The sequence below is a fragment of the Coregonus lavaretus genome, assembly GCF_964263955.1.
Source record: "Coregonus lavaretus genome assembly, contig: HAP1_SCAFFOLD_102, whole genome shotgun sequence".
Lineage (NCBI taxonomy): Eukaryota > Metazoa > Chordata > Actinopteri > Salmoniformes > Salmonidae > Coregonus > Coregonus lavaretus.
In genome coordinates this window covers 1,269,979-1,286,068 of record NW_028159396.1, presented here as the reverse complement: position 1 = coordinate 1,286,068, position 16,090 = coordinate 1,269,979, and the positions used below count along the sequence as shown (strand labels likewise).

Below are 16,090 nucleotides of genomic sequence, written 5' to 3'. Positions count from 1 at the left end.
CTCGGAGGTTGCTGCACCATCGCCCTCTACCCTGTTTCCCACCCAGGGGGATCCTACCTCGGGTTCAGATCTTCCAAGCTCCCCCCCCCCCCTCATCGGCCATGATGGTGTCTGTGAGACTCCGGCACCCTCGAGGCGAAGAGATGTTCCGGACTTCCCAGGCCTTTTCACCAGCTGACATCATCAGCTGCTCTATGGTGAGAAACATCTCAGTTCCCAAAAGGCAGAAACCAAAATGGAATCACGGAGCACAAGGCTGCTTCCTTCCTACCGTCCATGTGGGGGCAAACAACATTAGGGGGGGGCTTAGCTCGGAACTGCTGAACAAAAAAGCAGCCGATTATTTCAGGCCCTGTACCATCGTTAAAAAACAATCAAGAATCCCAGAAAAGTGCTAAAATAGCCCACAATAACGTATATAGCCTAAAGAAACAAGGTTAATGAAATTGATAACTTGCCGACAACATTCATGTACTGACTATCTCTGAAACGCACTTCGATAATACCTTTTGATGATACAGTGGTAGTAATACATGGTTACAATATCTTCAGAAGAGACCGGAATGCCAATTGGGGGGGGGGGGGGGGGGGGGGGGTGTTGCCGTTTTATATTCAGAACCACATTCCTGTAAAGATTAGAGAGGATCTCATGTTAAATACTGTTGAAGTAATATGGCTACAGGTTCATCTGCCTCACCTGAAGCCCATTCTGGTGGGAAGCTGCTATAAACCACCAAGTGCTAACAGTCAGTAATCTGGATAACGTGTGAAATGCTTGATAATGTATGTGATATCAACAGAGAGGTATATTTTCAGGGTGATTTAAATATTGGCTGGCTTTCATCAAGCTGCCCATTCAAGAAAAAAGCTTCAAACTGTAACTAGTGCCTACAACCTGGTTCAGATTATCAGTCAACCTACCAGGGTAGTTAAAAACAGCACAGGAATGAAATCATCAACATGTATTGATCACACCCTTACTAATGCTGCAGAAATTTGCTTTTAAACAGTATCCAAATCCATTTGATGTAGTGATCACAATATAAACTCAGCAAAAAAAGAAATGTCCTCTCACTGTCAACTGCGTTTATTTTCAGCAATCTTAACAATATTCAACAACTGAGACATAAACTTAACAAGTTCCACAGACATGTGACTAACAGAAATGGAATAATGTGTCCCTGAACAAAGGAGGGGTCAAAATCAAGTAACAGTCAGTATCTGGTGTGGTCACCAGCTACATGAAGTACTGCAGTGCATCTCCTCCTCATGGACTGAACCAGATTTGCCAGTTCTTGCTGTGAAATGTTCCCCACTCTTCCACCAAGGCACCTGCAAGTTCCCGGACATTTCTGGGAGGAATGGCCCTAGCCCTCACCCTCCGATCCAACAGGTCCCAGACATGCTCAATTGGATTGAGATCCGGGCTCTTCTCTGGCCATGGCAGAACACTGACATTCCTGTCTTGCAGGAAATCACGCACAGAACGACCAGTATGGCTGTTGGCATTGTCATGCTGGAGGGTCATGTCAGGATGAGCCTGCAGGAAGGGTACCACATGAGGGAGGAGGATGTCTTCCCTGTAACGCACAGCATTGAGATTGCCTGCAATGACAACAAGCTCAGTCCGATCATGCTGTGACACACCGCCCCAGAGCATGACGGACGGACCCTTCACCTCCAAACCGATCCCGTTCCAGAATACAGGCCTCGGTGTAACGCTCATTCCTTCGACGATAAACGTGAATCCAACCATCCCCCCTGGTGAGACAAAACCGCGACTCGTCAGTGAAGAGCACTTTTTGCCGGTGATGTCTGGTGAGGACCTGCCTTACAACAGGCCTACAAGCCCTCAGTCCAGCCTCTCTCAGCCTATTGCGGACAGTCTGAGCACTGATGGAGGGATTGTGCGTTCCTGGTGTAACTCGGGCAGTTGTTGTTGCAATCCTGTACCTGTCCCGCAGGTGTGATGTTCGGATGTACCGATCCTGTGCAGGTGTTGTTACACGTGGTCTGCCACTGCGAGGACGATCAGCTGTCCGTCCTGTCTCCCTGTAGCGCTGTCTTAGGCGTCTCACAGTACGGACATTGCAATTTATTGCCCTGGCCACATCTGCAGTCCTCATGCCTTTTTGCAGCATGCCTAAGGCACGTTCACGCAGATGAGCAGGGACCCTGGGCATCTTTCTTTTGGTGTTTTTCAGTAGTCAGTAGAAAGGCCTCTTTTAGTGTCCTAAGTTTTCATAACTGTGACCTTAATTGCCTACCGTCTGTAAGCTGTTAGTGTCTTAACGACCGTTCCACAGCTGCATGTTCATTAATTGTTTATGGTTCATTGAACAAGCATGGGTAAACAGTGTTTAAACACTTTACAATGAAGATCTGTGAAGTTATTAAAGGGACATTTCTTTTTTTGCTGAGTTTAGTAGCCATATCTAGGAAAACCAAAGTTCCAAAGGCTGGGCCTAAGATAGTGTATAAGAGGTCATACAATAAGTTTTGTAGTGATTCCTATGTTGAAGATGTAAAGAATATATGTTGGTCTGTGGTGTGTAATGAGGAGCAACCAGACGCTGCACTTGATGCATTTATGACATTTCTTATTCCAGTTACTAATAAGCAATAATGCACACATTAAGAAAATGACTGTAAAAAAACGGTTCATCCCCTTGGATTGATGAGGAATTTAAAATTGTATGGTTGAAAGGGAAGAGGCAAAAGGTATGGCAAATAAGTCTGGCAGCACAACCGATTGGCAAACGTACTGCAAATTGAGAAATCATGTGACTAAACTAAATAAAAATAAGAAGAAGAAACAAAAATACATGATATAAAGAATGATAGTAAAAAGCTTCGGAGCACCTTAAATGAAATTCTGGGCAAAAAGGCAAACTTGGCTCTATCATTCATTGAATCAGTTGGCTCATTCATCACAAAACCCACTGATATTGCCAACTACTTTAATGATTTTTTTCATTGGCAAGATTAGCAAACTTAGGCATGACATGCCAGCAACAAACGCTGACACTACACATTCAAGTATATCTGACCAAATTATGAAAGACAAGCATTGTAATTTTGAATTCTTTAAAGTGAGTGTGGAAGAGGTGAAAAAATGATTGTTGTCTATCAGCAATGACAAGCCACCAGGGTCTGAGAACTTGGATGGAAAATTACTGAGGATAATAGCGTACGATATTGCCACTCCTATTTGCCATATCTTAAATTTAAGCCTACTAGAAAGTGTGTGCCCTCAGGCCTGGAGGGAAGCAAAAATATTTTCCCTACCTATATAATAGTAAAGCCCCCTTTACTGGCTCAAATAACCAACCAATCAACCTGTTACCAACCCTTACTAAACGTTTTATCGATCATAGTCTGCTGCTGTAAAAATGTATTATTGCTTTACACCCCCTGCTATATTGTGGATAAATAGTTACCTGTCTAACAGAACACCTCTCCAACATAATCCAGGTAGAATCAGGAATTCCCCAGGGCAGCTGTCTAGGCCCTTTACTTTTTCAATCATTACTAACGACATGCCACTGGCTTTGAGTAAAGCCAGTGTGTCTATGTATGCGGATGACTCAACACTATACACGTCAGCTACTATAGCGACTGAAATGACTGCAACACTTAACAAAGAGCTGCAGTTAGTTTCAGAATGGGTGGCAAGGAATAAGTTAGTCCTAAATAGTTCAAAAACTAAAGCATTGTATTTGGGACAAATCATTCACTAAACCCTAAACCTCAACTAAATATTGTAATGAATAATGTGGAAATTGAGCAAATTGAGGTGACTAAACTGCTTGGAGTAACCTTGGATTGTAAATGGTCATGGTCAAAACATATTGATACAACAGTAGCTAAAATGGGGAGAAGTCTGTCCATAATAATGTGCTGCTCTACCTTTTTAACAACACTATCAACAAGACAGGTCCTACAGGCCCTAGTTTTGTCGCACCTGGACTACTGTTAAGTAGTGTAGTCAGGAAACTTAGGAAAATTACAATTGGCTCAGAACAGGGCAGCACGGCTGGCCATTAAAAAGTACACAGGGAGCTAACATTAATGATATGCATGTCAATCTCTCATGGCTCAAAGTGGAAGAGAGATTGACTTCATCACTACTTGTTTTTGTAAGAAGTGTTGACAAGCTGAATGCACCAAGCTGTCTGTTTAAACTACTAGCGCACAGCTCGGACACCCATGCATACCCCACAGGACATGCCACCAGAAGTCTCTAAAACAATCCCCAAGTCCAGAACAGACTATGGGAGGCGCACAGTCCTACATAGAGCCATGACTACATGGAACTCTATTCCACATCCAGGTAACTGATGCAAGCAGTAGAATTAGATTTTTAAAAAATACAGGTAAAAATACACCTTGTGGAACAGCAGGGACTGTGAAGAGACACACACACAGGTACAGACACACATACAAGCGCTAGCACACGCCTTCTACACTCACTCACATGTAATGTAAGTGCCTTAATGTGTTTGGACAATGTGGTTGGCAATGTACTGATGTATATAGTGCACAGTTGAATCAATATGAATCATATTTGTTGTCTGCAGTTGTCTTGATGTCCTTTGTATTCTTGATGATATGTTTTTATGTACACAGGCAACATTTCACCGTGGGGATAATAAAGTCATTATCTTATCTTGTGTAGATGAAAGTATTGGCTGTAGAGGTAAGACAAAAAAAACGTATTTGCTAATTTTGAAATTATCTGTCTTACTTGTTTCCTAGAATAAACAACGTAGTGAATAACTGCGTTACCCACTCCAGTCAGCAGATGGCGATGTGAGTCTTTAAGGTGATTCTTCACGCGTGACGTGTAATCTAGTGGACTGGACGGCTGTCGGCTACTGATTCAGCCACATCCGTAGCTTGCTAGCCAACATAAAACCAACACATTGAAGCTCGTTTGACCATTTTGTGTATATTAAACACAATTATTTTGACGTATCTACTAGTTAAGTTAATTTGCTTGTTCAATTTACTCATTTGTTAAGATTGATTTGATACTGAGCCTAGCACTAGGCTAGTCGCTAATGCTAACTAGCTAGCTAACTAGCTTACATCCCTGACCATGAGCTCACTAAACTACTCCTCCCCTGCTAAAGAAGAGGAGGTCTGGTGTATGGAGAAAGAAGCTCTTGGGCTGAACATTGTCGTAAAAGAAGAAGAGGAGAATATTACAGTGACAGGAGAGGAAGAAGCTTTCAGAACGATAAAGGAGGAAGAGGATGGTGTTAAGGTGAAAGAAGAGAAAGAACATTTTAGACTGAAAGAGGGGATAGAGGGTCATAGTGGAAGAAGAGGAGGTAGAAGCTTTCAGAATGATAAAGGAGGAAGAGGACGCTGGTGTATTGAAAGAAGAAGAGGATGTTAAAGTGAAAAAAGAGGAAGAACTTTTTAGAGAGGAAGAGGATGCTATCTCAATAAAGGTGAAGGAGGAAGATGTATTGGGAGTGAAAGAGGAGGAGGAAGGAGAGAAGGAGACTGAAGATCTGATTAACACCAGTGAGTATTGTCTTTAAAACAAGGGCATAGACTCTGCACTTTCTACACATGACTAGGTTGTTCAGTATTGTAGGAATTGTTAAAGGGGCAATCTGCGATTGGTACATGGACATTTACATTAATAATATAAAAACCTAGCTCTCGAAAACCCTTCTCTGTATGTAAGGTTTTCAGCCATTACATTCTCCCACATTTGGCTCCATGTAAACTACAATTCTAACGCTGTGTTCTGACGGTTTTAGAAACATATGCCCCTTATAGTTCATATCAGCGACAAAGAATCTTTCAAATAAAAAATATAGACTTACTGTAGCAGTTTTGCACAGATCCAAACACTGTGTGCCTCCAGTTGACGAACTAAACCTCCTCCCCAGTTAGTTTACACATAGGTGTTCGGAGCATGCTAAATAATCAAATCAAATCAAGCCCTATTTATACAGCACATTTCAGACATAGAGTGCAATACAATGTCCTTCTCAGGAAAAAACTAATAAAAACAATGAGAATAAAACTGAAATATTTACTACACAACACATAAGAGGATAAAAAACTAAAAATAACAACAAAAACTGAACGACTAAAAAGCATCCTAAGGAAAAGCACCGCTAAAAATAATGTTTTAAAATCTCTTTTAAATATGACCATAGTTTCAGCCCCCCTCAGGTTCTCTGGCTATTCCAGAGGCTGGGAGGCATAGTAACTAAAGGCTTCCTCTACATGCCTCTTGGTCCTAGGCTTTGAGGTAGTTTAAAGCACAGTGCCAGAGGACCTGATGGACCTTCTCGGTATATAACTTAAAAATCTGACATGTATTGGGGTGCACAATCGTGGATTGATTTAAAAACCAATAGAAGGAATTCTAAAACTCACAGGCAGCCAGTGTAGAGACTTTAAAACCGGTGTAGTGTGTGCCCTCCGTCTGGTCTTGGTCAGTACCCCGTGCTGCAGCATTCTGTATGTTTTGCAGTTGACCAATGGCTTTCTTGGCTAGACCAGACAGGAGAGCATTACAGCAGTCAAGCCTGCTTGTAATAAAAGCATGGATGAGTCTCTCTGTATCAGCCTGAGAGAGAAACGGCCGCACCTTGGCAATGTTCCTCAGGTGGTAAAAAGCCATGTTGGTCACATTCCTAATGTCTGATTTGAAATTGAGTTCAGAGTCTAAAATAACACCTGGGTTTTTTTACCTGGTGTTTTATCTTTATTGCCCGTGAATTAAAATGTGCGGCCAGATTCTCTCTCTGTGCTTTGGCTCCAACAATAAGTACCTCGGTCTTGTCTTGATTTAGCTGGAGGAAGTTGTGAGCCATCCAAGTATTTAAATCACTAATACAGTCTAATAACTTATCCGTTGAGCTAAAAAATCCTCTGGTCACACAGAAATGTAAAGTTGTGTATCGTCTGTGTAGCAGTGAAAAATCAATGCTGTGCTTTCTATTAACGCTGCCAGGGGGTAACATATATATAAAAAAATAGCTGATTAGCACAGGTGGCGGCATATGTCTTCTGTAAACAAGCGCTGTAACATGGAGATATGAACACTAACCCTATAAAGGTGGGTAGTCATTTACTGTTTAAAAAATATATTATTTCTCGCTGATATGAAAGCTACGTTCCTTATGTTTCCAAAAACAGTACTGCAAGCGATGCGTGTTAATGTGTAGAGCATCGGGGCCCTTAACAACACTCACCCCGATCAGAATATATATATTAATAAAAGGTAATGTATAGAGCATCGGGGCCCTTAACCACACTCTCCCGGTCAGAATATATATATTAATAAAAGGTAATGTATAGAGCATCGGGGCTCTTAACAACACTCCCCCCGATCAGAATATATATATTAATAAAAGGTAATGTATAGAGCATCGGGGCCCTTAACAACACTCCCCCGGTCAGAATATATATATTAATAAAAGGTAATGTATAGAGCATCGGGGCCCTTAACAACACTCCCCCCGGTCAGAATATATATATTAATAAAAGGTAATGTGTAGAGCATCGGGGCTCTTAACAACACTCCCCCGATCAGAATATATATATTAATAAAAGGTAATGTATAGAGCATCGGGGCTCTTAACAACACTCCCCCCGATCAGAATATATATATTAATAAAAGGTAATGTATAGAGCATCGGGGCTCTTAACAACACTCCCCCGGTCAGAATATATATATTAATAAAAGGTAATGTGTAGAGCATCGGGGCACTTAACAACACTCCCCCCGATCAGAATATATATATTAATAAAAGGTAATGTATAGAGCATCGGGGCACTTAACAACACTCCCCCGGTCAGAATATATATATTAATAAAAGGTAATGTATAGAGCATCGGGGCTCTTAACAACACTCCCCCGGTCAGAATATATATATTAATAAAAGGTAATGTGTAGAGCATCGGGGCACTTAACAACACTCCCCCCGATCAGAATATATATATTAATAAAAGGTAATGTATAGAGCATCGGGGCACTTAACAACACTCCCCCGGTCAGAATATATACAGGTAAAAGTCAGTAAATTAGAATATTTTGAAAAACTTGATTTATTTCAGTAATTGCATTCAAAAGGTGTAACTTGTACATTATATTTATTCATTGCACACAGACTGATGCATTCAAATGTTTATTTCATTTAATTTTGATGATTTGAAGTGGCAACAAATGAAAATCCAAAATTCCGTGTGTCACAAAATTAGAATATTGTGTAAGGGTTACATTTTGAAGACACCTGGTGCCACAAAATAATCAGCTGATTAACTCAAAACACCTGCAAAGGGCTTTAAATGGTCTCTCAGTCCAGTTCTGAAGCCTACACAAACATGGGGAAGACTTCAGATTTGACAGCTGTCCAAAAGGCGACCATCGACACATTGCACAAGGAGGGAAAGACACAAAAGGTTATTGCAGAAGAGGCTGGCTGTTCTCAGAGCTCTGTGTCCAAACACATTAATAGAGAGGCAAAGGGAAGGAAAAACTGTGGTCAGAAAAAGTGTACAAGCGATAGGGATCACCGCGCCCTAGTCAAGATTGTGAAAAAAAACCCATTCAAAAATGTGGGGGAGATTCACAAGGAGTGGACAGCTGCTGGAGTCAGGGCTTCAAGATCCACCACCAAGAGACGCTTGAAAGACATGGGTTTCAACTGCCGCATACCTCGTGTCAAGCCACTGTTGACCAAGAAACAGCGCGAAAAGCGTCTCACCTGGGCTAAGGAAAAAAAGAGCTGGACTGCTGCTGAGTGGTCTAAAGTCATGTTTTCTGACGAAAGCAAATTTTGCATTTCCTTTGGAAATCGAGGTCCCAGAGTCTGGAGGAAGACAGGAGAGGCACAGGATCCACGTTGCCTGAAGTCTAGTGTAAAGTTTCCACCATCAGTGATGGTTTGGGGTGCCATGTCATCTGCTGGTGTCGGTCCACTCTGTTTCCTGAGATCAAGGGTCAACGCAGCCGTCTACCAGCAAGTTTTAGAGCACTTCATGCTTCCTGCTGCTGACCTGCTCTATGGAGATGGAGATTTCAGGTTCCAACAGGACTTGGCGCCTGCACACAGCGCAAAATCTACCCGTGCCTGGTTTACGGACCATGGTATTTCTGTTCTAAATTGGCCAGCCAACTCCCCTGACCTTAGCCCCATAGAAAATCTGTGGGGTATTGTGAAAAGGAAGATGCAGAATGCCAGACCCAACAACGCAGAAGAGTTGAAGGCCACTATCAGAGCAACCTGGGCTCTCATAACACCTGAGCAGTGCCAGAAACTCATCGACTCCATGCCACGCCGCATTAATGCAGTAATTGAGGCAAAAGGAGCTCCAACCAAGTATTGAGTATTGTACATGCTCATATTTTTCATTTTCATACTTTTCAGTTGGCCAACATTTCTAAAAAATCCCTTTTTTGTATTAGCCTTAAGTAATATTCTAATTTTGTGACACACGGAATTTTGGATTTTCATTTGTTGCCACTTCAAATCATCAAAATTAAATGAAATAAACATTTGAATGCATCAGTCTGTGTGCAATGAATAAATATAATGTACAAGTTACACCTTTTGAATGCAATTACTGAAATAAATCAAGTTTTTCAAAATATTCTAATTTACTGACTTTTACCTGTATATTAATAAAAGGTAATGTATAGAGCATCGGGGCTCTTAACAACACTCCCCCGGTCAGAATATATATATTTAATAAAAGGTTAATTACTACACCCCTTTTATTATTCAGGGTAGCCCAATGGAGACCAGTGTCTCATATGGAATGGTGCCCTGAGGACAAAGAAAAATCCATCAATACAACAACAACAAAAAGATAACTACAAGACCGCTATAAATGCATTATATATTACAACAAGTTATAATAATCAATTGAAACAATCGCACACCAGTGAATTCATTTAACATTTTAAACTAACCTATCGGCACCAGGGATTCCCGGGTGGAATTTGTTTTGTAAGGTATTCCATAACTGTGGTGCGTTAAAACTAAAGGCGGATTTACCAAACTTTGTGGAGACAAGCGGGACCTCAAGAGTTAAACAACCCTGCGAACGGGTTTGGTATCTCATGTTGTTATATTTCAACAGGGAAGTGAGGTATGTTGGAAGCTTGTGGAGCAGAGCTTTGTAAACAAGAAGGGAGTAATGAATTGATGGACGGGACTTTAGTGACGTCCAGCTGACCTTCTGAGACAGGATGCAGTGATGAGTATTACAACTGTCACCTGTAATAAAGCGAAGGGCGCTATGGTAGACGGCATCCAATGGTTTAAGAGTAGTGGCAGCTGCATTCTGGTAAATGGAGTCACCATAGTCAAGAATGGCAGGAAAGTTGTAATCTGCTTCCTGCTGTTCGTGGAGAGACAAGATAATATGCTGTTGGTGGAGAGGCAAGATAATCTACTTCCTGCTGTTGGTGGAGAGACAAGATAATCTACTTCCTGCTGTTCGTGGAGAGCCAAGATAATCTGCTGTTGGTGGAGAGCCAAGATAATCTACTTCCTGCTGTTCATGGAGAGACAAGATAATCTGCTTCCTGCTGTTGGTGGAGAGCCAAGATAATCTGCTTCCTGCTGTTCGTGGAGAGACAAGATAATCTGCTTCCTGCTGTTGGTGGAGAGCCAAGATAATCTGCTTCCTGCTGTTCGTGGAGAGACAAGATAATATGCTGTTGGTGGAGAGCCAAGATAATCTACTTCCTGCTGTTGGTGGCGAGACAAGATAATCTACTTCCTGCTGTTGGTGGAGAGGCATATCTATTTCTAAAAAGAAGCCTACTTTACACTGGAGCTTTTTAACTAGCTCATCAGTATGTTTTTGTAAAATCTAGATCTTTATCAATCCAAACGCCCAGATACTTAGTCGGGAACCTGCTCGATGAGAGAACCATCCAATGAGTGAATATGTAGCCCATTTGAGACATTTTTATGTGAATTAGAGAAAAACATATTTACTTTTGCCTGCATTAAGTACACGTTTTAAATCAACAAGGGCTTTCTGTAATGCAACAAAATCAGATCTCAGCTCTAACATACTGTAGCTTGGTCAACAGTTGGTGCAATGGCATACACAACCATATCTTCGAAGAAAAACGTTTTTGTTTCCCGCCGTTTCAATTGAAGGGTGTTGCGCTTGTTGTGCGGTTATTATGAGCGAGACAACATCGAATGTTGACGTCGTTTTCCATACAAAGCGTTCCATTACAAAGGGAAGCCGGTTTTTGGTCGCTTTCTCATTTTAAAACATGACACAATAACACCTCGATAACTCTTTAACATCTCAAATGGCGAGACTACTACCACATGGACAGACTTCATCAGTGTGTGTGTGTGGGGAGCATGCTGTCTATTTAGTCAGGCCCACATTATTCAATAAGTCTTCAACATCTCTATGACTACTACCACATGGACAGACTTCATCAGTGTGTTTGTGTGGGGATCATGCTGTCTATTTAGTCAGGCCCACATTATTCTGACATGTTTTACAATGTTAATTATGTGAACGTTAATGCATAATGCCATTGACTAGGCAAATAAATAAATACATACATTTTTGTTCTCCTACAGGCTATTACAACAATTAAACATAACATGTAGGTCCTTAAATTACAATTAAGTGCTTGAATTTGACTTGTGTATGAACACTGTATAGGCTACTTGCTCAGCCCGCAAATGAAAGATAAAATCATCTGCTATTGAAATGTTGCACGCATCATTCACTTTCCTGTCAAATCACCAGATCTTGACCCCTGGACAGTAAATTTAAGTTGTGCCACTGGCAAATGTACCTGAATGTTGAGCAAATATACCTGAATGTTGAGCAAATGTACCTGAATGTTGAGCAAATGTACCTGAATGTTGAGCAAATGTACCTGAATGTTGAGCAAATGTACCTGAATGTTGAGCAAATGTACCTGAATGTTGAGCAAATGTACCTGAATGTTGAGCAAATGTACCTGAATGTTGAGCAAATGTACCTGAATGTTGAGCAAATGTACCTGAATGTTGAGCAAATATACCTGAATGTTGAGCAAATGTACCTGAATGTTGAGCAAATATACCTGAATGTTGAGCAAATGTACCTGAATGTAGAGCAAATATATCTGAATGTTGAGCAAATGTACCTGAATGTTGAGCAAATGTACCTGAATGTTGAGCAAATGTACCTGAATGTTGAGCAAATGTACCTGAATGTTGAGCAAATGTACCTGAATGTTGAGCCCTGTGTACCTGAATGTTGAGCAAATGTAACTGAATGTTGAGCAAATATACCTGAATGTTGAGCAAATGAACCTGAATGTTGAGCCCTGTGTACCTGAATGTTGAGCCCTGTGTCCCTGAATGTTGAGCCCTGTGTCCCTGAATGTTGAGCCCTGTGTCCCTGAATGTTGAGCCCTGTGTCCCTGAATGTTGAGCCCTGTGTGTGCGTTATGCATAGGGCCTATCTGTCTACCACTTTGTGTCGCCGTTAGCGACGCTAATGTCTTCGGGGAGACGGAAAGGCAATTAAAAGGTAACTACAAAGTAGGCTATGACTACCTGGCAGAATCGGGATTATTTGCGTCAATTCCGTGGCCATTTGTTTTGAAAACTCCCATCACAACTACGCTACAGAAACACTGCTAGACAAACACGACTGTCTGGCTGGTGGCACTTGAATAAAAGGTTAACTACACACAAAAAATCTCAAAATTTTCCCAGAACTAACAAATGGTCCCCTGATGTGGTTTAAGCATTGTTGTGGAATTAGAACATTCAATTTAGTTGTTTTTCTTTTTTTTAAATGTGTTTTTGAAAAAAGCAAAAACCTGGAAAAGAATCAGTCCTTCTCCCCGCATTATTTTCTTTGCTGCTACAGTACATCTATCCAAATAAATGGAAGAAGGCAATGGCATGCTAATTTAAAAGATGGCTAGTCATTATTAGCCTGGTTCTATTATGGGACACAGGCCATTATGAATTATTTAAAAAATTATCCCAAAAATTACTGTGACCAAATCATGTGCTACTTCATTGAGTGAAAATGTATTTACTATCACTGTTGTAGTTGTCTCACCTAGCTGCCTTAAGATGGATGCACTAACTGCAAGTTGCTCTGGATAGTGACCATACTATTCCCTTAAAGCCACACACTAAAATACATGGGCAATGCAAATGTAAACAATAGAGCAAATGCATCACATGCAAAGAGCACTTGACTGTAAGTCTCTCTGGATAAGAGGGTCTGCTAAATGACTCAAATAGAAATGTATGTGGAGATTTCATTCAGGTCTCCCTGTTTAACCACTCTGTTTGTCTTTGGCAGAAGAGAGACCAGACTCAGAGGAACCAGAGACGTCTGAATCAGCGAGACGACACCACTGTTCCCAGTGTGGGAAGAGTTTTACCCAGTTAGGGAGCCTTCAAAACCATAAGAGAACACATGCAGTGAAGAAGTCTTACAACTGCTCTCAGTGTGGAAAGAGTTTTACCCGGTTAGGGAACCAGAGAACGCATGAGATGACACACACAGGGGAGAAGCCTTTCCAATGCTCTCAGTGTGGAAAGAGTTTTACCCATTTAGGCAACCTAAAAATGCATGAGAGACGACACACAGGAGATAAGCCTTACCAATGCTCCCAGTGTGGAAAGAGATTTATCGAGTCAACACAACTGAAAGTTCATAAGAGAATACACACAGAGGAAAAACCATTCCAATGCTCTCAGTGTGGAAATACATTTTCCCGATCAGGGGACCTGAAATCACATGAGCGAATACACACAGGGGAAAAGCCTTACCACTGTTCCCATTGTGAAAAGAGTTTCAGCTGGTCAGGGCAACTGAAAGAGCATGAGAGAACACACACAGGAGAAAAGCCTTTCCAATGCTCGCAGTGTGGAAAGGATTTTACCCAGTTGCGGAGCCTGAAAACGCATGAGATGACTCACACAGGAGATAAGCCTTTCAAATGCTCTCAGTGTGGAAAGACTTTTACCCGGTTAGGGAACCTGAGAACACATGAGAGAATACACACAGGAGAGAAGCTTTTCCAATGCTCTCAGTGTGGAAAGAGTTTTACCCAATTAAGGAGCCTGAAAGAGCATGAGAGAACACACACAGGGGAGAAGCCGTTCCAATGCTCTCAGTGTGGAAAGAGTTTTATCCAGTTAGTGAACCTGAAAAGTCATGAGATGACACACACAGGAGAGAAGCCGTTCCAATGCTCACAGTGTGGAAAGGCTTTTACCCAGTTAGGGAGCCTGAAAACGCATGAGAGAATGCACACGGTAGAGAAGCCTTTCCACTGCTCTCAATGTGGAAAGAGTTTTACCCGGTTAGGGTACCTGAAAACACATGTGGTGACACACAAAGGAGGGTAGCCTCACCTCTGCTCCCATTGTGGAAAGAGTTTTACCAAATTAAGGGTCCTGAAAGTGCATGAGAGAATACATACTCTTCATGTCACTCTACTCATTGTGGAGAGACATTTTCAGAGGACCTGAAATCACATGAGAGAAAAGAGAGGATGTTTTCTGACATGGTTTTGACTGAGAATGTGTTTTTGTCATGACATCTAATTGTATGTATTAAATCATACTCACAAATATGGCCTACATTTGATTAGATTTTTTCATCTCCAGACATGGTCATATCTAAAATCAGATTTAACCAAATGAAAGGTGTATTTGGTTTTGATTATAAACTTTGATTGATTGGATATAAACTATTAGCTAGATGTTAATTTTATAATGTGGATATTTCCAAATGTAAATTAAACAATAACCTTCAAACCTCTTTAATTTAGTTGTATTCATTGAGTTAATTTGTGTACTAGTCATCAAGATAAAGGAGAATGAAACTGTGATTACTTGTTCTGATAACATTTTTACATTTTAGTCATTTAGCAGACGCTCTTATCCAGGGCGACTTACAGGAGCAATTAGAGTTAAGTTCCTTGCTCAAGGACACAAAGACAGATTTATCAGCTAGTCGGCCGGGGGATTCGAACCATCGACCTTTCAGTTACTGGCCCAACACTAGACTACCTGTCACCCTAAAGTCTTCCCTTGCATCCTCCCTCCTCGACTCCCCAAAACTCATTGGAGGAGAAAATCAGATCTGAGGTGATCTTCTCCTCCAATGCGACCTGAGAAGGTGCACAGAGAGGATGCCAAAAATCAAGGAAATACCTGAGATATTCACCCTAGTAGATAGCCGTTCTACCGATGGGGAATGGAACCTCTAAAACAGTCACAATCTCAAGTCTTAGGCTTGTGAGCGTCTGCTCGGCCATGGAAACCTATTTTATGAAGCTCCCGATGAACACTTGTGCTGATGTTGCTTCCAGTGGCAGTTTGGAACTTGGTAGTGAGTGTTGCAACCGAGGAAAGCCTAAGATCACCGTGCGCAATGCCAAGCGTCGGCTGGAGTGGTGTAAAGCTCACCGCCATTGGACTCTGGAGCAGTGGAAACGCGTTCTCTGGAGTGATGAATCACGCTTCACCATCTGGCAGTCCGACGGATGAATCTGGGTTTGGCGGATGCCAGGAGAACGCTACCTGCCCGACCTCACTAATGTTCTTGTGGCTGAATGGAGGTAAGTCCCAGCAGCAATGTTCCAACATCTAGTGGAAAGCTTTCCCAGAATAGTGGAGGCTGTTATAGCAGCAAAGGGGGGACCAATTCCATATTAATACCATTGATTTTGGAATGAGATGTTCGATGAGCAGGTGTCCACATACTTTTGGTCATGTAGTGTATGATTGTTGATTTTAAAGCCTGTTTTAAAAATGTTTTCCGGTTGGCCTCTGTAGCAAAAGATCAGTGTTCTTAAACTATCCCTTAAAAACTCGATGTCCTCATGTCATTGTATGTTTTTAAACTGTGGGGGTTAGTGGGTGTGGCCTGGAATGTTGCTTGGATTGACTTGAGATTGTGACTGTTTTAGTGGTTCCCATTCCCCATCGGTAGAACGGCTATCTAATAGGATGAATATCTCAGGTCTTTCCTTGATTTCTGGCATCCTCTCTGTCCACCTTCTCAGGTCGCATTGGAGGAGATCATCACCTCAGAACTTCTC

The 16,090-nt window shown here is 41.6% G+C and overlaps 1 protein-coding gene across 1 annotated transcript; it reads left to right on the top strand.

Moving 5' to 3' along the window:
* Nucleotides 1-4,856: 4,856 nt before the first annotated feature.
* Nucleotides 4,857-14,805, top strand: LOC311122922 (uncharacterized protein). Its single transcript, XM_084197223.1, has 2 exons — nt 4,857-5,535; nt 13,336-14,805. Exons 1-2 carry the CDS (start codon nt 5,352-5,354, stop codon nt 14,388-14,390), a joined length of 1,239 nt encoding a protein of 412 aa, XP_084053349.1. The 5' UTR covers nt 4,857-5,351; the 3' UTR covers nt 14,391-14,805.
* Nucleotides 14,806-16,090: the final 1,285 nt, after the last annotated feature.